This window comes from Typopeltis vanoorti, chromosome 6 (assembly GCF_054136105.1).
Source record: "Typopeltis vanoorti isolate ZY-2024b chromosome 6, IOZ_Tvanoo_1.0, whole genome shotgun sequence".
Taxonomy (NCBI): domain Eukaryota; kingdom Metazoa; phylum Arthropoda; class Arachnida; order Uropygi; family Thelyphonidae; genus Typopeltis; species Typopeltis vanoorti.
In genome coordinates, this window is record NC_143554.1 from 73,237,053 (window position 1) to 73,263,991 (window position 26,939).

Below are 26,939 nucleotides of genomic sequence, written 5' to 3' on the forward strand. Positions count from 1 at the left end.
TCTTTTTAAACAGAGGTGTAGAGCAGCTTTGAAAACAAGTTGACCTTTGAAAAAGGGGAATAAAAACTGTCCAAGTGGTTAACGCTGTAACGGCGTTACTTCCAATAATTTCTCTTAATTCTTTTATCACCCACACTAATAAGTTGTGTAGAGGATCGGCTAGCGGCAGGAACATTTCCCACCTATCCAGAACGCAGGGATTCGCGTGACACTAGCCCTAAACAGTTCGCTTTTCTTTGCTATCAACGTATGATGAGCGATCGGCCAGTGATCCATCACTTCAGCATTTGTCAGTTCCCCCAACGTATTCGTAATTGCTACTATACGTGGTGGGAGATAAGCTGCCATTCACTCACATAATGGCCCCTCCTTGTTTGCCCAATGATGACTGCGGTGCGTGCATTTTTTTTTTTTTTTTTTTCCCTTCAAACCTTCCTGTGTGGAGTTAAGATGGGGATCTGTGGTCTTGAAAGATCTGGTAGGAAAAAAGGGATAGCTAAATTGAAGGCAAGTTCGATTCCAGGTACAGATGAACATAAATGAAAGCAGTTAATGCTAAAGTACCACAGTACACACACAGTTCGATTTCGATAATTTAGCGCTTGGCGGCGAAAGTTATGTTTCGGAGGTTGATTATGATAATATTTTAGATATTTTTTATATCGCCAGTCCAAAAAAATCATCTAAGAATGACGTACTTAGTTAACTTACCGTTACACAATAATAAATGATGCAAATGGGTACCAAGGCTCCAATGAAGATGCTATTCGATACACAGATAATAATGAAAGCTCCAAGTACACCCAGAGAGCTGAAAATACAAGTGTCGGCAGTGGTTGGAACATTGATATCAATTATATCCGTGTCTTTTCCGAATCTGAAATAGTTAAAAAAATAACAATTAGGCTACTTTCATCAGATAACCTATCTTCAGGAGAATATTACAACTATTTCTAACGTTAATCTCCACTTTACCTGTTGAGCATTCTCCCCAGTGGGGTGGTGTCAAAAAAAGACATCGGAGATCGCAGTAATGATAGCAACATTCCCTGGTGAAAGAGATTTGCTGCTCTTGTTGAAGCAAATGCCAGCATAATTGCTCCGAAAAATACGCAAATACCTGAAAAAACAGTTTTTAAAGAAATGCAATACCGAATGACATTTAGAAATGCTATTTTATACAGTGTTACAATTTACTATTATATCGTTTAAAGCACTCATTCAACCCAGCTAGTCAAAGTATAGTTGCAACTTGCACGTGATTCTTGCTTGTCAAACCCCGTGCGCACATCTAAATATAGAAGTATGCTTCAGTCTGAGTGGTATTTTCCTGCGAAAGCTATCTCAGAAATTATACGCATAAAGATGGTTGTAACTAGCTATATGAATATGAGAACCTGAACATCCCATATACTACGAACAAAGAATAGTCTGCGATTAAGTAAATCGTACTTGGCAACAGCCAAGTTTATTCTAGTAAAGCAAAATAGTGTAGCTGGAAAGATTTTTCTTCATTTCACCTACCGCCGTATTACGGATTTGACTTTTTTTTTTTAAAGTATCTTTGCTACCAAAGATGGTACGAAATTAGAAGGCAACTCTACGAATTTGCTCTGTATTAGGGGTGAACGTTCCAAGAGAGGCATGCGTTTAATTCTTTCGGTATATTAGTTCGGATTTGTTTAAAAATTCGTAACCTACTTTCTTTCTCATGATAAATGATTTCTCCGGAGCCGATCTATTCAAAGATGATAGCTCAAATATTTGAAATGATTTAATTTATTCACACATTACTAGTAATTTTGCCATTAGATCAAGACGTGAAGCCATCGGCATCAATCTCCTAATTTGTTATTTTTCTATTCTTTATCGAAGAATGCATTTATCGTGAACAATAATCAGAAAGAATCTGTATTTGTCACAGTTCCTGATTTTTCGATTTCCATTTTGCTAAGATACTGCTAACATCATGCAATGGATGTAATTTTACATCCATTTCATGATGGACGTAAAATTGTAGTATTATCAGCTGATCCGGAACGTCTTTAAAATTCCAATCACCACATTACTATTTTGCCAAATGCTTTTACAAAATCTATTGATATTTAATTATATTAATGGCTATCCGACCTTCCGTTCTTGAAGCCATACTTTCCCAATAAACTTTGTATAAGTTTTTCGCATAAATTTTATACAAAGACATACGTCTGTAATTCTGATCTCTCTTTAATGCAGCAAGTTTTTCTCCTCCAACTCGCAGGATAAAGTTCCAATTCGAGTAAAAGCAAGGCTGTTTAAATAATTAGAAGTTAACGCCATCTTTTGGAGGTGTTTATTTTTGGAGTTATGTCACAATATTTAATTTTTTAGCAGCTACACAATATTACTATTTATGGCGATTGAAGGCCGTGGATAGTTTAAATGTTTTCAATGCATAGAGAAAAATTATTTCAGAATATTAGCGTATACCCCCCCCCCCCCCCACTCTCATCATCCTCACTCTTGACAAACGTTTCGTGCCCTAACCTTTCTTAAACAGTTTTTCTTAAGAATATTTAAGATTATTTCATTCCTCATCTGATCTTGCTTAACTCTGAATTCGTTTTTTAAAGATTATTACAAGCAAACGATACCCAGAAATTATTTCGTCAATAATGAATCTGTAATAATTTTTATGTTGGCGGAAACTATTCACAATTTTCCATCCGGATATATATATATATATATCACAAACTCTGTTAAGCTTTGGTGTGATGATATTCCTCCCTTATTACTTAAGAACCTACAATTTTACTATCATTCACTCCAGAAGAAATCCCCATTATCATTATGGAACCATTTAAAAATTCTGTCTACCATTTCTTGCACTTTTTCATACAAGATTTGTGTTGGTTTCATAACCCCCCCCCCCTTGTGGGTAGTTGTACACACAACTATGGCTATTAAATGACTGCTAATCGCTCGAATCCTCACTCGCCGTTTCATCGCTGTAGCCGTTTTAGAAACGTCATCTTTTCATGGAAGCAATGGGATTTGTATATCACGAGCATTATTTCTCCATGTGCACTCTTATAACAATAAACCTGTATCTATAGTTTCCTTTATACTGCATTTTTTTTCTCGATATAGCAGTCGTAATATTTATATTTTTCTTTATCACAGTGTCGGGTTGGATGACTGCCGTTGGGTAATTCATATAAGCTAAAACAGCGCATTAATAATTCTGTTTCTATTTCGTATTCATTGATGCTAATTATATCCATATTGGTCAGTGTAGTTTTTCCCCCCTCGCGACTGAAGGAATCAAAATGTAAAGGGACAAACCCACCTGTCTCACACAGGTGGGTTTGTCCGAAAGCTTGACAAACATTAGTAAAGTATCGCAAACACCAAGGTTTATCAAAATCTGGCCATGGAAATAAAATCTGTTTATACTAGACATGGTTAAATTTTTTTTTTTTAGAAAAATTTGTTTCCATTTGAATACAAATAGTTTTTCAGTCACTGGCTATAACATTATTCTCTGAAATTCATTTAGCTGTTGAGACAAAAGTAGGTTAAGGCAAAAAGTTTACAGGACTAGCTGTACGTTTCTCTCATGCTCTGACACTATGGAGTTCATCGAGTAGCACTTGTGGACGGATGTACCCTTGACATCGGTTGCATTAAGGCAATTCTAACATTAAATTATAGAACGTGCAACTATGTTCCATAAGACTAGCAGGGTTTGGATGGGTGGAAATAATTTTTCCAACCTACCGTCCGTCCGAGCTTAATTTAGCGGGGGCGATTTGAGAGATTTTTAACCAGCGAGATTATTTCTATCCCTTTTGCTAATCAACATTTAAAACCTTTTTTTTTTTTTTTTGTCAATACCTTTTCCAATGCCCAACACGCCATAGACCGAGAGGCGAAGATTTCTCAAAGAAACGTCTTGAGTTCCATCCGGCAAAGGTTTATCTTCTGTCCATTCACTAAGCCACAAATTTGACAAAATCTGCAGATAAAAAAAAACACTTGTACTTCAACCTGACTATTGAGTTTATATTAAATCATTTTTCATAATGCTGCTACTTATTTCAAATTTAAGTATAATATTCAGTAAAACTGCTTACCTCCAACACTTGATAACCAATGTATCCTGTAACTGTAGCAAGAGCCAAACGAATACTCGCATTCCTAATGTATTTCATATATACAGAGACTGAAACCTATGAACAGAAAAAAAATCTACAGATAATGCGAACAAACAACGATTATTTACTATGAAAATACTGCTAAACGTTATAATATAACACAGGACTCATAAAAAAAGTTACACCAATTTTTTTCATATATATATATATCGGTCTCGCAAAAGTTGCAAAAAGCTATAGCACATCATTGCCTTTATCAGCGTTATAACGTGAAAATGCCTTCCTCTGTAGAAGTCGTCCTGCTGCCATTTTCAGGGAATCATCAATCTCCTGAACAATAAAAATGAGGGGAGAATTCGAACCTCAACTCGCGCCACTTTTATCACTGCTAATTCGCACTTGGGTGTAGCGATGCATTGTCGTCCAGCAATAAATACTCCGCGGAATAGTATTCCCTACTTCACGCAAGCAGTAGGTGGGCATTGTATTTTCTTATGAATATCATGCCATTTTCAAGAAATCGATGAGAAAGAAATCCTTCGAATCCTAGAACGGACAAAAGAATTTCAGCGGCAGAGAATCTAATTTTGAACTTTTTTTTTTTTGCGAAGGGCAATCTGATGTTTCTATTGTTGGCTGGGTTGTTTCGATCACATGCATTCATCAGTAACAATTTTTGGCACTCTCCCTCTCATATACACACACGTAGAAGAGTTAAGATCGCTGATAAGCTATATACATACAAATTATCATTTGCGGTTCAACGAAAATGATAAACGCTACGAGGTTTCCCCAAAGCCCTTATAAGTTGCCTTGTGCATATTCACGCTGCTAAGTTAGTTTTACACAAAAATATGCAATACAAATTCGGTATAATAATCAAGTTTTGAGAAGGTGCTTGTGGAAAGAAAGCTTATGACTAATGTAAATAACCAGATATTTCGATCTGAAATTTACAGATCTTCAGTGCAACTGACAGTTCAAAAAGATGGAATAAACGATGGATTTAATGAGGGAGAGAAACGATCCTCGCGCTAGAGTGGTCACAGTGCAGCAGATATGAAATAGATACCTAAAATCATGTAGCAGAATGGCTCCAGTCCGAAGAAGATTCAGAATATATTATAGATTTACAAGACTGTCCCTAAGAACTCCGACATGTGCAGAGAGTGCCTATCCTGTACATCGCTGAAATCTCTAAACCAATTGCGAAGGATCCTCAAGAAGTACCATTTGATGCCTACTTTTCTTGTCAAACTCTCCTCCAAGCCCTCTTCGTCCCAGATCTCTCGTGATTGTCTTCACTCATATTTTTGACAAACAGGAAGTTCTGTCGAGACTTCAGGAACATAAAAAAAGGACTTGCGTCCTTGATAAAAGTCCACAAATCTGTTCGAGCTCTGCATAGCGTCAACACTAACTCTGATTGAGGATCCGCCTTAAGATAGAAATAAACAGTGCTGAAATCTGCACAGTTTCAAATTTGAATGCCTTTTCAAAGAGCTATATCCCTATGAAAAGTTTCGGATAATCTGCTCCGTATTAAATTTTTATACATATATACACATTTCATATGTATTATGTCGTGCCTACTCTAGCACGCGGCTCCTTTCGATTATAAAATCCACTCTTGTTATTCTACCACTACTTTTGGAACTGCCAGTTACAATGAGGCCGATTTGCACATTTCAAATAAAAATATGTGGTTAAGCTTTCTTTTATGTACATGTTCATATAGCCTTAATAAGAATTGGCGCCCATCATAGTAATCATAATTTTTTTTTTTATCGTTCAAAACCACTTCTCTCCTGCTTACTACAACTCCTAACACTAGTAAATCTCCAACCCTTCCTAAGAATTCTTGATTGTATACAAAAGAAGGCAATCTGCTTAATGGAACACCTCTTTCGGAGACAACCCCCTCCACATCACTTTATGGACTATTTGTGCATGATGTCCTTTTTATAGGTACTTTCATGGGCGTTTCTCCACTGAATTGACCGCTACTATTACTCCACTTTCCGTAAGAACACAAACTGGTACCATCCATACACAGTTCAGCTCTCATCTTCCTCTGTTCTTTGGAACATCCTTCCCCCCCCCCGCTAAATACAATCAGAGCTTTTGAAGACATGTTAACATTTTCTTTCTTTCTCAACACACAGCAGTCTTAATATAAAAAAAACCCAAGCAATGCTAATTACTTATTGACTATAATTATTAAATACTAATTAACTAATATTTACTAGTAAATATTAGTAAAATAACCGAATTACCACCTTCAATAAACAATGATCTTACCTTTCCTACCACCATCTTTTCTTCCTCTATAAGGGTGGCTTTGTTCTTCAACGGCAGTCCACTTTCTTCCACCGATTTTGATCGCGCAAGTGCTAATGACGTCTGTCTGCTAGGACTCTTTCGCTTTCTGATCTCCTTCACCGTTTCGGCTTCCTCTGATGACAGCTGAGAGGTTACGCTAGGACTATCAATTACGACAATACTGACTTTAGTAAAAAAAAATAATAATTCACCCATTTTAACTTCTTTAAATGTAACTGGTATGTAAGTAGCGAAAGGATTATCATCATTTGATTAGAAAAATGTGATATTCACTTTAAGACTTCAAAGTATTAAGTAAAATCGATTACAAATTTTAGCTGCTCAGGTATAATACTTATTACAGAAGAATTAAAATGGCTTAAACGTACTCACCTCTTTTGATCTTCTTCGTCATCGGGCTCACTATCGTAGTCACTTTCTTCTAGAAAAAATTCAGAAGACAAAGATTTCCTGGCCAATAATTGTCTGTAAGTGCCAATGTCGGTAATTTTGCCATCCTTCATCACAACCACGGAGTCGACATCTGACAGCAAGGAGAGATTATGGGTAACTAAAACCCTGGTCTGTAAGGAACCAAAGAAAACTTGAGACTTAAGTTAATTGAAAGGGTGAAATGGCATCTGAAATTTCTTACATCATAGAGTATGCTTTAGCAATACAGACTTGAATGGATACACAAAATATAAACTTTTATTAAAAAACGAAAGAGGCTGAAGAGACAATTATAAAAGCAATTTCGTTATAAAATACTAATGAATAATACCATGTTTCGCGGTACCTAGAATTATTTTTGACATCAAAAGGGATTGTACTATGACAGGAAAACAGGGATGGTACAACCTAAACAATTCTACCATCAGTTTCGTATCTCATTCATAGTCGCGTATAAGACCGTAGTTATACTGTATTATGTAGAAATTTAGAGCCTTATATAATATCTATCAAGATAAGAAAATATCTGTGAAGTACAATAATTCAACATCAAGCTGGAAACCAATAAATAGAGGAGTACGTCAGGGTTATCCTCTCTCACCGGTTTTATTTAATATATACATAGATAAAATCATAAAAGAATGGAAGATAACTAATGAAAAGAGGATTCAAAATAAACCGTAACACCAGATTAGCTGCTCTTCTTTTTGCTGATGACCAAATAATCCTTGGAAACAATGAAGATGAATTACAAAAATCATTATGCAGTCTAAATAATCTGATAAAAACATATGGTACGGAAATATCAACAGACAAAACAAAAATCATGGCCTTCAACGGTGCTAATCCAATAAGAAGCAAAATAGTAATAAACAACAAAATAATAGAGCAAGTAAATACATTCAACTATTTAGGATGCACAATGTCATATGAAAATGAAGCTGATATAAAACCAAAGGTATCAAACTTTTTAAAAGTAAAAATGGCATTATAAATAAAATTTTTAACCCAATTATGTACAAAAACACACACGAATAAGAATCTACAATACAGTAGCTAAACTAACCTTACTTTATGGCAGTGAGATATGGACAATAAAAAAAGCAGATGAAAGAAGAATTGAATCATCCGAAACGAAATTTCTGCACAGACGTAAAGGAGTCACAATAATGGACAAAATGGAAAGCAGCGAAATCAGAAAAAAACTTGGAATTACAACCTCCCTAAATGAAAGTGATTTGCTATAGAGAAAAATGGAAAGAACAGATTCTGAGAATGAATAGAAGCAGAATACCTAAACAAATTCTAAATTACCACCCAAAAGGTACTCGATGCAGAGGAAGACCCTTAAAAAGGTGGAATTGAGTCAGGAACAGGCCACTTTGTCTATAAGCCTGGAAAGGAAGAAGATGTAGAAATATGATTTTGCATTCAAATAAGTCTACTTTGGAAACTTCCACTTACAATACAGTTGACATTGCATTGTATGTGGAATTTTAAACAAAAAGTAGCCAAGTATTGCAAAAAGTTTCACAAAAATCTATTTAAATAGATAATGTAATGTTCTTCCGATCATGCGAACAGACCTAATTCTCTTCTGCCCTGTTCTAATAAATAATAAACTATACGATATCATATATAGTGTCATTAAGAATAGATAAAATTCCATTGAAACTCCGTAGTGCAGTCAGCATGGACGATTCTGTTTAGTTGAACTGGGTTTGAATCCTGTCTAAGAGCAAAGATTCTTTTTATCAAAGCCTTTCAAGAAAAAGTGAGTTAGCTCATCTCATAAGAAGAAAGGGTCTTCCCGTTCGGAAACTTGGGTTTTGCATGCCACCAAATGATTAGAAAATCAAATGCAATTTGCAGCCATAGTTGATAATGCGTACAGGATTTACTGCCCTATCATTAGCAGCAAAACAGATTTCGGAGAAGCTAAGTTAGTTTGGCCGTGAGAGACCATTAAGCCTAACATATGATGGGATGAAGCGCCATTGTTACCCATAGTGCATTTATTTGGAACGGAAATCAATTGTACATGTGGCTCTTTTATAAGCTAGCTATGAAGAGATTTGTGAAAACAAATTAATTGAAAGAAATAATATCGTAATTTGCACATTTATTTATTAGTGTCTGGTCTTCCATCTACACCTGAAGCCCCCTTATTTATATTTTACGAAACTTATGGTTGGTGAATCCGTTTTTAAAATTGTGTGTTAATTAGCTTTAATATTTTTTCTTATTTTTTTCCCAGTTAATTTTATTCAATAGTATTCCTTTAACACAGATAAATCTGTAATAAAAAAACGAAAATTTGAAGAAAGTGAAGCTACGTCGAAAGAAAAAAAAAAAAAAAAAATGAAAGAAGCTAGTTTTGCCCAGCACATCAGCAGCTGATACCATATCTAGTACTGGTTCTTCTAAAACTAAATTGAAAACTAATGTTCGCCATTACGACGAAAATTATTTGTCATTTGGCTTCATTTCCAGTCAAGAAGATCCGCCAAGTCTACATGCGTAGTTTGTGGCGAAAAATTAGCAAACAACGCTAATTGTTCCAAGTAAATTAAAAAGACATTTACAATCTAAACATTCCCACTTGAGCAAAAAAACCGGCTGAATATTTTAAAAGACTTGTACCGGATAAAACTATTCAAGCAAAAAAATGAACTAAATTTGTAACTGTCCGAAAAAGGCCAAGAAGCAAGTTACGCAATCGCAGAAATTGTTGCTAAAAAAATGAAATCTCGCACAATTGCAGAATCTGTAATTCTGCCAGAATGTGTAAAATTGTTAATATCATGTTTTGCGAGGAATATGAAAAGGAGATTTTAAAAATTCCTACGTCAGATAACACCATTTATCGACGTATTCAGATTTGGCCAAAGATGTTGAGTTGCAAGTGGTATCTCAATTACTATTCAGTTGGTCGAATCAACTGATGTAGCCTTCAGTAGATTTATTTATAAGGAAGATATTATAGAACAGTTTTTATTTTGTCAACCATTCCCCGAAACAACGAAGGGCCAAGTTATTTTTGATGTTGTTGATAATTACTTTAATTGCCATAACTTGTCTTGGGATTCTTGTATCAGTATTTGCAAGGATGATGCCCACTCGATGTCAGGAAATGTAAAAGGATTTGTTACACTGGCTCAAACTGAGAATCTTAGAATTATTTTTACACATTGTTTTCTCCACAGAGAAGTATTAGCGCGAAATCATTGGTATCTGATCTTAAAGAAGTACTAAACGAGACTATCAAAATTGTCAATTATATAAAAGCCAGGCTGTTACAATCGAGATTGTTTACAGAACTATGCTCCTCAATGGAAGTTTCTTACACGTAGTTGTTAATACATACAGAAGTGAGATAGTTATCTCGTAGACGAGTTTTATCAAAATTTTATGAACTAAAAGAGGAAATTCTAATTTTTTTGACAACTCAACAATCTGAGTTATCAGATTTTTTGAGCGCTCAGCTTTGGTGCAGTAAAGTTGCATTTCTTGCTGATTTATTTCAATTTTTAAATACACTTAATAAAAGTATGCAGGGATACTATGAAAACATTTTTACTCGCACTGACAAAATTAACGCATGCAAGGAAAAACTAATGCTTTGGGAAGAAAGAATCAGAAAAGAAAATGCAGTAAATATGTTTGAACTAACGAAAAAGTGCAAACTGAATGAAAATCTAATAGATCTAATTTTACAAACCTTAAGATTATACTAAATACAAATATTGAAAAATATTTTCTCTCACTTGACATACATCCTTCGACTGGATAAGAGATCCGTTTGTCTTAAGCGCTTGTAAATTGGAAAATTTAAAGATTACAGAAATGGACGAATTAACAGAGGTTTAAAACTAAAACATTCAACAATAGGTACTACTTCGTTTTGGTTATCTCTAAGAAGTTAATTTCCCAATATTACCAAAAAAGCAAGCAATAGAAGTACTTCTTCCCTTCTCCACGCCATTTGTGCGAATCAAGCTTTTCCACAATGAATATTATTAAGGACAAAAATATATCGCGGCTGGAAGCTGTGGAAGATGATTTAAGAGTATGCCTATCTAAAATTCGACCTCGCACAAAAGACATTCGGAAACAACATCAAGCTCAGATATCTCGTTAAGATTAACTGTAAGTATGTATATTATTTAATACATTTAATATTCATTTGAAAAAAATCAATAAAAAATTTTAAAAATAAGTTTGAGTATTGTTTTCTTACTCAAAATAACAAAAATATAGTTTACATTTTTTTGGAGCAAAAAGAATAAATAATTACTATTATTAATATCTTGTGTGTGTAAATCAATCAAAATTATGTCCATTTTTGCCAGATTTCAAGAAATAAAAAGAATATATTTTTAGTGTGCCGCAAAATTTTAATTAGTCGAGGTGTGCCACATGAAAAAGGTTGAAAATCACTGCTTTATCTGAATCACTGCCATTTCTCGAAACGATATTTATAGCGCAAGAAATTTCAAAGCAAGCAAATTTGTGTGTTGGGTATTGTAACTTTTTTACATTGATCTATAAAACTTTGTAAATAAATGTAATCAAATTATATCCTCTGAGTAATTCGAACTTTACCTTATGACGTAGCATTCCTTCAGGACCAATGATGTGCTTAAAGATGTGTTTTCCTACATGAGAATCCACTGCACTTAAAGGATCATCCATAAGATAAACATCAGCATCTTGATAGAAAGCTCGTGCAAGGCTAACACGTTGTTTTTGTCCACCACTAAGATTAACACCCTGAAACAAACCAAAGAAAATAAAATGTTTTCTAGTTTGTCTCCTTTATGCAATGAAAAACAATGAATACAAACAATGAATAGAAAAGCGACACCTTTTCGCCGATTTCCGTTAAGTCTCCAGCAGGTAACATTTTCAGATCAGGCCTTAAACAGCATCCATCCAATGCTTTCTGGTAGGTGGCGTCGTGATAGCCTTTGACGAAAAGAATATTTTGCTTCAACGTGGCGTTCTGAATCCAAGCCTGCTGTGGAGTGTAAGCTACTTTACCCTACAATCAAAAGAAAAATTATTTGCTGTTTTGGGATTTTATTTATCTAATTTCTCTGCATAATTTTCTCAAATTTTCTATTTTTAATCTTACCTCAATGTTAACTGTTCCGGATACTTTATACATATCACCCAGAATGGCAGACAAAAGAGAAGATTTTCCGGTACCGACTTGACCCACTATTGCAATCAATTTTCCTTTTCGCACGTTTAAGTTGATGTTTTTAAGTATTGGAGGATCGTCTAATGACCAAGAAAAAGTTGCACTTTCAATCGAGATGGCCATTTCTATAAACGAATGAAATCAGAAGAGCATGGATTGGTCATCAAATCGTTTTTATTAATGATTACTGTAAACTTGATTTTGATGTTAAATACTTTATTAATGAAATATACTCTACTAACCTTTTGATGGTTCATGTCCAATCCGATTCGGATCTAGTTCTTCACAACGGAAAAATTCATTTAGTCTCTGTAGAGAAACTTTAGTCTAGAAAAAAAAAAAAAAAAAAAAAAAAAAAAAAAATTAATCAGCTTTACAAGAGTGATTTATGAACGTTACCATTGAAGGGTAGCAGGCATAATATATATATATATATATATATATATATAACACTACAGATTATTTTAAAAGTTCAGATTTACCTGAATAAGAGAGTTGACTATTTCAGGCACCTGCTTTAGAGCTTGCCTTAACGTGTTGAAAAGAGCAAGAGAGACAAATGCTGTGCTGGGATCGAGAATATTCCTTTCATCCATTAGTACGAACGTGGTAAATGATACTATTGTTACCTTAAAAAATGATATCAATTAGGAAGTAAAGGTAGATTATATTGAAATCATTTAATCAAGTCAAATTATTGTAATTACAACAATCAGTGGTAGCATAAAATTATTCATGTTCGATTATTTATTCCACAGCTAATGATTACTTAACTGTTTATACAAAGAGAAGTGCCCAATCAAGATCCGATTGCTTACCAGAAAAGGGGTGCAGCTCCAGAGAAAGGTGGTGCCAGCATTAAAGAAGGCATATTTTCTAATAATGCCCACTTCCTTTTTTCTAATTTCGGATACGTGATTCATAAAAGGAAGTTCCCACGCATACAACTTCAGAATCTAAAGGAAGCAAAAATAAAATAAAAAATCTATTTATATTTCTTAATTGCTTTCATAATCTCTGGTAAACAACGAATAATTTGCTAACTTGCAGTTCATTTATGAGTATTAAATATGATTTAAATCTTTTGTTTATCCCAGTATCGAAATATGAAAGACATCCCAAACATACGAAAGTATATAGCACAAACCGCTAAGTCAATACTCCTGCGTTACAAAAACACATTTAATCAATGACTCAAATATAACATTAAATTCCAAGTAACAAATCCGCGCCATTTAAAATAAAATCAATTACATACAATCAATCCCGTGAATCATCCCAAAACAACAGAAATAAGTGCACTGGCAAACTTACTTTAATTGCGGACATTATTTCGTTCGTATACTTTAGACGAGAATCTTTGAGTTTCATCTGCTTTCCCTGCAAGTACATAGAACCAACCGCTAAGTCAATACTCCTACGTTACAAAAAACATTTTGCTCAATAACTCAAAAAATATACCCGTACATTCAGTAACATGCACTCTATCTTACAATAACCAATTATTATTCTCTGGTGATTATAAAATTCAGAAATTTATTCTGGATTCACACATTCATGATACATAGCGTTCAGAGCATATTTTCAATAAACACATCTATTTAGTTACCTGTAAAACACGTGCAAAGCGAGCTAGAATTCCAGTGATGGGCATAGCCAAGACCATAACTGCTAAACCCGCAAGGCATGCTGGTCCAAGATACTGCCACAATAAAGCAGTTGTCAGGATGATACGTAATGGTGCGCTCCATACGAAGTTTAGATTAAACAGGATCCTAAATATTCGATCTGTGTCTACTGCCATTAAATTGACCAATTCTCCAACAGTATATTGACGCCTAGACATATTGGAGATACGCAAACACTGCAAAATATGGAATAAAAAAAAAATATATATATATATATATATATATATTAGGAAATAATAGTCGAAATAAAATCAATTTGAAATAAACTAAAAAAGAGATTAAAAATATAAATGAAACAGTCTTTCACTGACCTTCTTATAGATAGCAGAAATGAGGGACGCTTTCACTTGGATAGCAGTGTTAATGTTATAAAACATGGAATGAGCACCAAAAAGTTTCGAAGTTAAGGAAGTTACAAAGAGAGCGGCAGCGTACACATAACCTCTCCATATAGGTTCGCCGCTTGATACAAACTGGATGAGAGAACTAAAAAGAAAAGAAACAAAAACATTTCTGATTGTCATAGTTTCAAATCGAAAAATTGTAATTAGCAATTTAGTGTACAATAAGCATTGTGCAACAAAGTTAAATCTTCGTTAACTCGGAGATGGCTAGTTTAAAAACCCATTTTCAAAAGAAAGGAAATTCTAAAATTAGAGTGAATTACGGACAAAGAACGGTGTATCTAAATCAAAAAAGTGCAAACATTTTCTTGAAAATAAAAATTCAGACTACAAAAATAATACACCATAAAAATCTTTTTAATTTAAAAATAGTTAAAAAAAACTGCTGAAGATAAATAGAATCCGATTACTGATTTTTCAGGATTTATGTGGGCGGTTAATAGATCACTTAGACTGCAGAACAAACCCACGATTGACAGTTGCTCTTCCTTTTTTTTTGGTCACATTACCCTTCACTTGGGCTCCGTATAGTCACTCCCGTAGCTCATAGGATTTGGATAGTGAAATCTCCGTTACAAAAGAAGTGGTAGGGGCGCAACTCTTCCCCACACAAAATTATTAGGGCAATCACATGGATGGATTTTCCTGATGGGATTCGAATCTACAGCCTGTTGGTTGAAGAGCTGGAATCATTTCCAGTTCTTCAACCAACTCTTCATTTCCAGTACTCCAGTCAACAAGACTGACTTAACCATTCTCATTGCTGCACAATAGGATACAAAACTAATAAATTTACTTCGCATTAAAACACAACATTGAATGTTGTGTTTTAATGCGAACAAGCCCTGACACATTACGCAATTCTTTACTCATCAGCCTGTAAATCCGAATCTCACAATGGTATGGATGTCTGCGAATATTAGGTGATAGATGATTTTCAGCTTCTTCGGTTAGCCTGCCGACGGTAAAATGCAATATTACCTTAGAACCTTCCCTGTATGAGAGTGATATACAAGTTGGCTTCAAACCCTGCTATAACAACAAATTTCAAAATGTCCCACTCAAAAAACTTCTAATCACACAACCATTACTAAACCGCAGGAAATTAAAGAGCATATCATGAATGGTATCTCTTCCACTTTGACAGGCATGCTTACTACACCAATATCATTTCGCGAGGATGACCGAGATGTTGATGTTTGGCTCCCCACACACAATATAACGGAACTATCCTTGCAGCGTCAAAAACACCATTTCCAAAAGAGATCAAGCTACACAGCATAAAAATAGGGCATGAAGAGTATGGAAAGCTTAGCAACAAAAATTAGATCAAAATATCTCGAATGGCATTCAAACCTCTATTCAAAGTAGATTAACGTTAACAGCTCATCCCCCCCCCCAATCCACACACCACCGACTTTAACCTCATACGAAAAATAATGTCAAAAGTGAACACAAACGTCTATAATTATGAATCTAGAACACAACCTTCATTTCTTTACTGTTGTGATGACTAAACCCAGGGTATAAAAGCCTGGTCCGCTTTTTCCATGAAAACTTCTTTTATTTATTTTCCATACTTAAACTGTTCCTATTAATCCGTTCTTTCCTCTCTATGCTGTAAAGATGAAAGAATGCTGTACTGTAGCTATGCAGTCATTAAGTTCTCCTCTTCTTTAAGAAGAAACCAACCTAAATCTTTTCTCAGAATCTCATGAGAGTCTCTCCAATCAACAGCTTATAATCTTAACCTAAGAGCTCATTTACAAACGTAGGCTACTTATTCTTTCCATTCTCAAAATATTAAACTTTTAAATGCAGTGTTTGAGTAGACAACGCTGATACTATTCGCTAACCCAAACTCACCGAAGTTGACCCACTGCAATTGTCTATAATGCAAGATAGCACGGTATATTTATTTATTATTATCTTGCAATCAAAACTGAAAACGATATTCAAGTGCTACCACCCAGTAAACTCTTCACGAATGGTGTAGAATTTGGGATAAAAATATAGCACATTTCTTGGAGACTACAACCAACAAACAACGTTGAGTGGAGAGTGCACTGAAGCAGGAGCGGAAGTCAAAGCCACGCGGCGACAATATGCTTACTAGCGTTTACATTTTTAGGCTTCTTCAAACCTCTCTCTAGCTGCAACTACAGAAAAATGGCACTGTGGGCTAGACTCAAAACAACAAAAAAGTGACAATATGCAATATTCATTTCTGTAAAATGAGCCACAGTGAATTCATTCTAGTCTAGAACAATTAGAATGTTTGATACGAACACTGCAACATAGTAGGATCCAACAGATAACTGAATGATTTCTGTTAAAGAAACTTACAGGACAAAATTACAGCAATGAAAACATTGCAAAAACAGTTTGTTCTGTAATTATCTCTTATTTTTTTCACTTAATTTTTATTTTTTTTTATAAGTTTAGAGTTGTTTGAGTCGTTATTCGATGGAAAAATATCGAGATTTTATTTACTTATTTTGACATTGTCCATCACTTATTAAAATAGCTTACATGATATAAAATTTTTCGTTATATTAAACAAAGTATAAATATTTTCAGATAAAAAATAATGTCATAACCATAAGGACTCAGTTATTAAAAATACAATCCGTGAATAATGTTTAAATTTAAGCTATTTACACTGCAAACAGGTTGATAAAGCACAAACTTTCAAGGCCTGTGAATTGAAGAAATAAATCCATCTGAACAGTTATGTTCCTGTAATTCAATAAACAAAAGATTAGTATTCAATATTAATATGCAACCAAGAATATCAAAGGAACCTTCTACCTAAAACTAGGAGAGGGACTTCTACATGCAAAGCTTTAACTTCACAGTTTGACTTCTCCTAACCACAAAACTAACGAAATTATTTGCATAATCGTCAAAGGAAACAAGTCGGTTGAAACTATCGTTTAAAGTGAGAAATCTGAGTGTGCAGGTTATTATTAAATTCCATATATAACCTTGGAAGATGAAAGAACTAAAATGCTAATTAGCATTATTATTAAAATATGCATAAATACAGATGGAGATATTAACATTAACTTCCAAGTTTCCTACGCAGATTTGGCTTTCACTTAATAAAGCTAAAATTTCTAACCAATTTCGTTATGCGAGTGTCAAGCCAATATTCTTAAAGCAATCTCTGAATTAAAATCCTACAGCGGAGAGATGCTGAATAACTATAACTTTTGTCTTCAAGAATTTAAGGAAACTAGAATTATTTAATAAAAAAAAAAGAACCACTGCTTCTTAAACAGGTGCACTATTGGCCCAAAACTTTCACAACATGAAAGTTGTGGACTGACAAGCGTTGACTTTCGTGTTACGCCCAAGTAACTTGGCTTCTTTTGAACTTAATACTGTTCATGATGGGGCAGTTAATTCTATCTTCACTGTTTGCGAATTTGCAATTCGCAAACATTGAAGATAGAATTTTTTTTGGACTAGTTTGCCTGTTTTGCGGGAGGAACTACTTCAGATTTCGGGAGAGAAACCCCACATCTCCGTACGAGACAGTTTAACTTACCTTAATCTGAGAAGATCTCATACACGGCCCTAAACGAGATTCGAATCCAGGTCTTTCCAATGAAAGGGTATCGTCTATACCAACTGAGCTGTGGTGGCTTTGTAATAGTTACTCGGATTTTCAAATTAAGTTCGAGTGGTTCATTCATTTTCTGATGGAGCATGTGCATATTTAATCAAACTGTCATTTTAGGCTAAATTAATTTAACTAAACTAGATGTTTAAAAAGCTCCTCACAGAAAAATAAAGTAAACCTTTAGTATTTCGTAAATAAAATAATTTCGCCCAAAAAAAAAGTAACCAACGAGAACAAATATTGAGGCCTTTTTTTAAATGGCGGACGAAGTAAAGATACCTCATATTATTCAGTCAAAGTTTTACTGTTACCAATTACCAGATATCATCGATGTTATTATTCTAAGTCAAAGATTGGCTCTTGTACAATAAGGATAATCAATATCTACTCAGTAGAATCACAATAAAACTATCTACATCGGTAAGTATTTGAACACAGCACTTACTCAAGCAACAGAGGTGGAAGTAATCTGGTGAGACCAAATAACAGTTCCAACACTGCAGCCACACTTAGCAAAGGCCAAAAACTCTTCGCTAACACCCAAGCTATTGATGGTTGCTTAGTTTTTACGGTTACTTCTTCGTGGTCAGGTAAGGGAGTAGTTGGCTCTGGAGAACATTTATGCCTATATAGAAAAGGGGAAAAAATGGGAATTTAGTACAAATATAAGAAAGCAATCACTGTAAATGATATTATAGATTATCATTCAACAATAAAGCCTTTTCTTTCGCTTACATTGCTACTGGAAATTTTCCCTTAAGAGTCGGAATACCTTTAAATTAACTAGGATGCGCGGTTGAAAATATTCAGTTTAATACAGAATAACGGCAGATAATACTCCCATTATTAGTCGGGAAGTAATGCTTGCATTTACAGGAATGTGGTACGGATCTTATAATTTTCTTTAAATGATATATCAAGGAAGAAAAAAAAAGTGGGGGGGATATTTATCAGACTAATCACGCAACCTTTGTTTTTGGCATAAATATATTACAAAGCAAATTTAGTTAGTATTTGTGCTACCTGGATGCGTGTAAGGGAAAAGAAATAAGTACTTAATAAGTGCTCTGCTTAAATAGATCACGTGATTTTCTTGCGTAATGTGTATGTGTAGATGTATGAATGGCGTACAGGAGTATTTTATTATTACTGACTTTTTTTCTTTTTTTTTTGTAGTGTTGGAATGTTTCAGAACAGAAATATTCCAGTTTACAATTATAGAATGAAGATTTAAAAGGATCTTTCACTCACAATTTCTTTTTCCAGCGTGCCTCTAGCTTACGAAACACATAGTCTGAAGTCAGATAATTAGGTAGCGTAGGAAGGTCTTCATTTCTTAAATTATGACGAAAACCATAAAATACATATCTGTAAAAGGGAAAAAAATATTAACAGCGATCATCAACAGAAACAAATTGTGCTGACTTGATGAATTTCACAGATCAAAGCAACACACAAATGAAAGTCTATAACTTACTTGTCTGCCCAAGCAAAGACCACACGGGACATAAAGGATTCATCAGACAGAGCAGGTTCGGCCTATAACACAGAACGACATTCATATTACATTGATAATAGGGGGAGTAAAAAAAGAACTGGACTTCAGCAATTATGTGATTAAAAATAATAAATAAAAAATACTGTTGTATTACTCGGAAAGCTAGTTTAATTAAAATATTTATAAGTATTAGGAATTTGGCTATGAACGTGTATAAAGACTTAAATGCAGAAAAATAAAAGTTAATAAAGTTTCATTATGTCATAATCGCGTCTTGAAGTACCTGCTTGCCAGTTTATGAAGCTCTTTCAGTTTCAATTCTTTTGTTTGATTTTTTTTTTCTTTTCATGCAGATACAAATTACGTGTTTAACGTGTAGAATTTTATTATCTGAACCCAATTACGTGACTCAAAGGTGGCACTAACTAAATCCAGAACAAACAAGCTATATGCCACTCTCAGACAATTAATATAACATGTGTTCGTGATCAATAAAACAGGTGATCAATGATTTTCGAAGTGGACACAATCATTTACCTGCTTATTCGTCCACGCTTCACCAAAACCGGAAAACAGAAACTGGCATATAATCAGAGGGAAGAAGAGCATGGTGAGTACGTATTCAGTTTCATTCACCCCGTAAACGTCCTGGAAGATAAAATAAATAAAATGATCAAAGTGTGTGTGTGTGTTCAGTTATCGCTTTTAGCTTTCTGTTTACAAAATATCTCACAAAAAATTCTTTACTAAGATGACTTTCTTACTTTAGCAAACGTTTTCCTTAGAACCGAATGATACGTGATGGTACCACACAGAGATAAAAGCAGCCAGAAAATGAAAAGTATAACAGATGACCTTTTCCCCCTTTTTATGTCCCTTCCTTGTAGGAACAACACCAATACCTGAAAAAACAAACTCATATTTGTTAAATGAAAATCCACTTTCACTCTCGCATCTGCCATAATAATGAAGTATTGATCTTTAATTAATTAAAATTTTATTTGCTGCTCATAACATGATAATAATACATTTTCCTGAGTAGGATCTAGACATAGCGTTACTCTATATCAGATTGATATAGAGTAAACCTTGATTGATCATATAAGATATTCGAAGGTTTACATAATACGGAAATCTTTATTTCCAAAAGAGATTTTATAGCTCTTCTAACATGAATAAGTGTGTGAAAAAGCAACTTGATAAGGAATTATTAAGTTATATTAGAGATAATGTGAATAACCCTCTAATTTCGTTAGGTTTATTTCAACAACAGTAAGGTGATTTGGGAACCTGAACAAATGCATAGAATTACAGACAAAGATGAATGGCTGTCTGTGCGACATATCAAGTAATCTCATACCAGATTTCATGGCTGATGGACGAGACTTTTCCCAGTGTTCTGTATAAATATGCATGTAAAAATTCAAATAAATCCCATCTGTCGTGGAATCTTGAATTATCGGTTTGGTCACAGTGCCGATTACTCGATATACGATAAAACTGCTATTCGATTTATTTTCCAGTGAGTTAGTAGATACTTGGCTAAGGAAATAGTTATCCTCCAGCTACCCGATTTTTCTTTCACAAGAGCATAAATCATTCACGAATACATTTGAAAAGTAAGGAATTTTGATAATTCGTGGGGTTATTGCCGTTGCCTCCCTAGATGATCTTAAGTATTCTAGAAGGTTGATAACAATAAGAAAATTTCCTGAATGAGAGAAACAAAGATGGCTCGATAGGCCGAATGGATTGCATCTTTGCTCTCAGGGGCTGTAGATACGAATCCCATTGTGGATGTCTATGAATGTGTTTAGGTGGGGTATATCGTCCGATGTGAGACCACCGTCCTGCTCTCTGAAGTTCTGAAATATTTTTTAAAAACATACCATGTTTAGTCTCTATATCAGTGTTTCTGCAATATCTAATCCTTAGCCTCTTCACGGTATAATGAACTACATAAGTTAAGTGGATATTAAATCCAACATAATTTCAGAGCCGAATACAGAAACTATAAAAGTTTCGTATTTGAAAGTTGACCGGAGAGCTTGCTGGAATACTACGAGTTGCCGTAGCCGAACCTAATAGCAAGCACGCACGCCGAAGCGCCCGTATATTCGCCTACTATTGGTCCATTTTGATAAGGTTTCACTGGTCTTTGTAGTAGGCAAATATACGGGCTCTTCGGCGTGCGTGCTTGCTATTAGGGTCGGCTAGGGCAACTCGTAGTATGGCGACGAATGTATTCCCGCAAGGGTTTGGCTAGGGGAAACTCGTAGTGTTCCCGCAAGCTTTCCAGTCAATGTTCAAATATGAAACTTTTTAGTTTCTGTATTCGACTCTGAAATTATGTTGGATTTAATATCCATTTAATTTATATAATTTTACATCGCGGAATTGAAACCTTTTGGCACTTTATTTTGGTAAATAATGAACTACAGGTTGACAATATCTGTCAGCGAGATTGTTTTTTATAACAATTTCAAAAGAAGAGGGATGTAGAAAAAAAAACTGGACAATATACTTATTTGTGCCACAGACAGAAATAACTCAAATTCATTCAACTGTGTTACGCCAGCGATTGTTACGGAAAAAAAAAAAAAAGAATTCTTTGAATTATTAGAAGAGAAACTTACAAAAAAGCCTCTGGTTCTTGCTGAGGTATGATCAATAGAGCAGAAAATGCAACAATAAAATGAAGGGGGGGGGGCTGATAATAACGGAAAATAACTGCTGTAGATTTCTGTCTGGATACGGAATAGCCGTTACTAACATCATATTAATACCGGAATAGATTATTTTGAATAGAACGCATAAAAACAAAAAAAGTCAGTTATAATATTAATGCCAACAGCAATCTGGATCTGAGCAGAGTTAAGATGGGTTGTTTGGAATTACTGCCGAAGCAACTACGAATTAGGAGGCCATTCGGTTACTTGTATGTGTTCGTTTTGCTGTTTTGTTTGATGAAAATCCTGAGTTTCCAGTCATCGTGAGACCGGGTAACTGACTGGAAGACAAATTATCAAATTTTCTTATTAAAGGTAAGTGAAACAACACCTGGACAGAAGTCACTTACTTTAGATTTTAAGCTCAAATAACACAACCAAATTTCACACACGCACATTTTTGTAGTTGAGCACAGAACATAAGTGTTGCAATTCTCCCTTATAAAGCAGCGTAATCTTCGAAACACCATATTATCACAAAATTTCGAGTAAAAATTTCTAAACAATTTCGGGAAGGGAAAATGAATTGTGTGTATTGAGATGAGGGGGAAAACAAGTGCTCAGCGAAGCCGCTGACCAGTTTTATGAATTACCAGACGAAATATTCGTGAAAGGGATTTTAAGCAGCTCTAGCAAACGACTCGTCTACAAATGCTGGTTTAGTTGAAATATTTTGGCATACAAAAGTATTATATATTGCGACTAAGTGATTAACCCTTGTTTCTCGATTTCTTAGGTGCCTTCTCTTTATTTAGCACACCCAACATTTGAGCAAATGGTTATTTTTCCCGTTTCGTTCATTCGGTGAAGAGCTATTGAAACTCGTACGTTGCTCTCAGAGCTCTCTTAAGGACCTTCTCTAAGGAAGAGGGCTGGGGTGGACTGCATCACTGACAGCTATGCTAAAGTGGCCGCAGAGCCTTTTTCGGTTTTCTTTCGCTTCTACTATAAATCGTGATACGTATAACCTGTTGTTCCAGAGCCTAGTGTAATGGGACTGCAGGGGCGGGGAAGGATCTGTCAGTGAAAAGAGCTGAGTAAATGTATTTGCGAGACCTAGACAAATTTGAATATTATGCTTTCCTCCCAATGAAATTATAAAGTAGACAATTTTTCTTCTCATATTTATAATACAAACAAAATTAGTCGTGAAAACTGCACTTGTGAACTTTATTTTTAATAATGGTTAGATATTTTTTGCTTTCATAAATGCAAACTGAACGACTACAGCATTAAGATTAATATTTTTGGCAGTATCGTATTCGGGTGAAAAATACCTCGTTTTAATGCCTGCGACATTGCGCAAGTATATTATAGAACGAAGAATTTCTGATATTAAAAATAGGTTTACAAATATACTTAAAAATTTAATGTGACTCTTTATATTCATATAGATACTGCACCTTTGATGACTATTCGGTCACCAACTCTCTCTCGTTTTGGCTCTGTCAGTTTTTCAAAGGATCTTTTCAATTGGAGGGATTTGAACCCAGTCTGCTAAGTAGAGAGCGGATACTCTAACCAAACAGGCAATATGGGATAAAAAGAAATGACATTCGGGGAGTGTAGCCGACTTCGTGCCTGTGTCATGTAAACTGTCAATTATGTATATAAAAAGGCCTTATTTTTTTCGTTTGCTGTAAATATTTTAAAATAGTCTGATTAAACCTAGTTTATTAGATACATCGAAAATTTGAAATTGGTAGGCAACAAAAACTGGCTTATTTTTTCTTGCAATAGTTAAAAAAGGTTCAAAGAATCGAGTGAAGTTATGTGTGCCCATTCTCGTGCAAGAGAAATCAGGGTTGATCTTAAATGATCTGTTATGGGTTATAAAGGGGTTAACAACAGCGTGGTCGACAATCAGCGCACAAGTAAAACTCCTGTCTCGCGTCACGGACGTTGAAAACATAGTGTAGTCGATAAGATGAACTTGTATTCTGGGCTAATGCATTACGAATTTCGTATAATGCACTTACAATGGCTTTTTTTTTGTGATGCTGATGAAGCCAATCTGGCAAAATATGTCCATCTGGTCTTACAATTAACATGAAACTGTAATGAAATCAGATATGCAATTCTAAACCCATATTATGGCCTGCCCACAGCTTAGAAGTATATAAAAAAGAGTCTTTTTTATATACTTCTAAGCTTCTTTTATATACTTTCTGAAGTTCTCATAATTCAAAAATTGACTGAATCAAAAACTTATTATCAGTTAAAATTTAAAATAAAATCAAGACATCATTGAATTTCTTCTTTGGTTTGCAAATTTAAGTGAATTTTAAATGCTCAGTGAAATATCTTATTAATTTAAATTACACAGTGAAATATCTGGTGGCTGCATAAGTACACCACTGTTTTTTAAATTTTAAGACGTGAAATGACAAACACACGCCATTGTACTTAATTTCAAAATTAGGATTTCTCGGATAATCCAAGTGCTTATAAACAAAGGGATAAAATTTTGTAGTCATACTTACGAATGATATACTTTTTATGGCGGCAGTTAAAATGTAAGCCACGGAAACATAATGAGACATCACACTGCGACTAACTTTATAATATAATTCGGACACACAGAGAATTAAAAGAAGGAAAGTCAGAATCTGAAATAATAAAATATCGTAAATGTCCTGTTATCAACAGCACAGGAAATATGAATAACGTTAAATTATTTTTTATTACAAAAACAGCTATTAATCATTGAATTAGAGAAATTACTTAATATTTTCTTACATACCAGTTTAGTTGTATTGAGACAGGAATAAGGTAGCGGTTTCTTGTGGGTTGGACGAGTTAGCCAAATTTCTGCCATTGCTACCAGCCATAGAAACCCGTAAGGAATCCATATGAGTACAGTATTTTGAAAGCAAGGGGTGAAATCAGGATCATCTGAATACCATGTGATATCCAGATCCTGGAAGGAATCAAGATAAAATATACATTATGCAGAGAACTCTTCAAGAAAAAAAAAAAAGAAGTAATTACGTATAATAACATTATTACATCCTCTCATACCCGCATATATGAATAAAAAAAATGTTAAAATGGTGAAAAATATTACAAATTTCATACTGCCTAATCACAGATCTTCAGAAATCTGTTAGTAATGGTCATAATAGTTTTCGTGCCGATAATTTTTAATGTAGCTTCTCACCTACGAAAGGTTGAAAACCAATAGCACCACTGGTGGATTAAAGACATTTCTAGAATTCTAAATTCCACCACCTCTCCACTAGTAAAAATTTCGTAACAAATAATGATATAGAGTATTAGTTTATAGTTGTCCTTGAAATACACGCTAATTACCTACGACTTTTGTTCGCTTACCAAACATTACACAACGATGGTACGCGCCATATTAGGAAGCGTTTTCTCTTTGACATTTATTTTCCTTCCGTACCCCATTCCACCGTAACACGCTTTGGGGTGTTTGCGATGTATATATATATATATATATATATATATATATATATATATATATATATATATATATATCAGACAACACTGATTGCCAGTTTTTTATGAAAATTTTGGGATAACTTTTTGAAATTGGAGGAGGTAAAGACTGAATGATGAAACTGTAGTTTGAATGAATCTTATTTGTAAGGCGATTCTGTTGTTTGTGATTGTCTTTAGGTTAGCTACAGTAGCTAAAAAGAAGCCTGTTAATCATATTTATATTTCTCACAAACACTTTAATGCCATATGGATAAGGAGTCGTTACAACACTTAATGTATAGACTGAGTTGAGGATGGTATCGCAAAATTACGAAGTAAATCCGAATAATAACTAAAAATATTAATTTTCACAAATAGAATTAACTAGAATACGAAAAAATCATTTAGTGGAATTTATCCCCCTCCCCGCCAATTCAGTGTCTTCTTCGTATATCCACGAAGTTTTTCTCATTGTTTCGTAAATTTCGTCCAATAGTTTAGTGTACATGTTGCCATGTACATAAACTATTGGAAATTTAGTTTCATGTTTTGTTCTTTATGCCACTTTCAAATCCATTTAAACCAAGAGAAATTTTGAAATTATGAAAATACTACAAACAATGATTTTTATAATAATATGATGCTTTGCTACTTGAGAGATTTTAGTGTATTTTACTTAATAATGTATTCATTAACGAAATTTATATTATTAAATTCATTATATTTTCATATATTAGAGACCAAACGGAAAAATATATTTTAATGTTTCAAAATCGGTTATCAAATTTTCAAAGTCAAAATAATCCGTATCAAACAATCTAGGTGTAAACTTTGGTTGTCATGGTAACAGAGATAAAATTAGGAATTGACATGCCCGATTCAGACTTGAAGCAAAATCAGGGAGGAAGTACTGCGGATGATAACTTTCTTATAGATAAAAAGTATGCCCACATGGAGATAAAATTTTGATAGTGGTTTCTATTCTGTTGTGTTTTACGCTTGTTGGTCCTCACCGTACATACAGGCCTTCTAAACCAAAATTGCAAAATAGCGCGGTTAAGCCTTATTTCCGTAGTCTCCTAGGTCTGTGTATTGCTATTATGCAAAGATTATCTGAAGTCGGGATGAATGAACAAGCGTTATTATAAATTATGTAAATTAATTTATATATGTATTCAATAATTTTTATATACGTATAAAACAGAATGATCACAAATAGCTTAAATTTTGCTTAAAAGCTTAAAGCTTCGATCCCTTGACTGACTTTTCTGCATATAACACATTTCGTTTTTATTTGACCGAAAAAACTCTTTTCTCAGTTCTTTCAATCAAATAAAGCATTGCGGGAAAGAAAAAAAAATTAGCGCAGTCTTATTTACAGGAAAACATCCGTCCAGTTGCAAAACTGATTCAGTACTGTAAAGTCGAAGA

General features: G+C 34.2%; 1 protein-coding gene across 1 annotated transcript in view; it reads right to left on the reverse strand.

The window, feature by feature from the left end:
• LOC150105576 (ATP-binding cassette sub-family C member 1-like) overlaps positions 1 to 26,939 on the reverse strand; it is a 36,770-nt gene that overhangs the window by 6,633 nt on the left and 3,198 nt on the right. Inside the window, exons 2-23 of the mRNA XM_090394923.1 lie at positions 24,808 to 24,984; positions 24,548 to 24,673; positions 20,100 to 20,237; positions 19,873 to 19,983; positions 19,315 to 19,376; positions 19,089 to 19,205; positions 18,283 to 18,462; positions 14,117 to 14,291; positions 13,727 to 13,981; positions 13,432 to 13,497; positions 12,936 to 13,073; positions 12,600 to 12,746; positions 12,360 to 12,444; positions 12,049 to 12,242; positions 11,779 to 11,955; positions 11,517 to 11,684; positions 6,852 to 7,042; positions 6,438 to 6,621; positions 4,116 to 4,211; positions 3,877 to 3,997; positions 976 to 1,120; positions 712 to 877 (exon numbers count right to left, since the gene is read on the reverse strand). Of these exons, the coding sequence (XP_090251049.1) occupies positions 712 to 877; positions 976 to 1,120; positions 3,877 to 3,997; positions 4,116 to 4,211; positions 6,438 to 6,621; positions 6,852 to 7,042; positions 11,517 to 11,684; positions 11,779 to 11,955; positions 12,049 to 12,242; positions 12,360 to 12,444; positions 12,600 to 12,746; positions 12,936 to 13,073; positions 13,432 to 13,497; positions 13,727 to 13,981; positions 14,117 to 14,291; positions 18,283 to 18,462; positions 19,089 to 19,205; positions 19,315 to 19,376; positions 19,873 to 19,983; positions 20,100 to 20,237; positions 24,548 to 24,673; positions 24,808 to 24,984 (3,219 nt within the window). The remainder of the gene's footprint in view (positions 1 to 711; positions 878 to 975; positions 1,121 to 3,876; positions 3,998 to 4,115; positions 4,212 to 6,437; positions 6,622 to 6,851; positions 7,043 to 11,516; positions 11,685 to 11,778; positions 11,956 to 12,048; positions 12,243 to 12,359; positions 12,445 to 12,599; positions 12,747 to 12,935; positions 13,074 to 13,431; positions 13,498 to 13,726; positions 13,982 to 14,116; positions 14,292 to 18,282; positions 18,463 to 19,088; positions 19,206 to 19,314; positions 19,377 to 19,872; positions 19,984 to 20,099; positions 20,238 to 24,547; positions 24,674 to 24,807; positions 24,985 to 26,939) is intronic.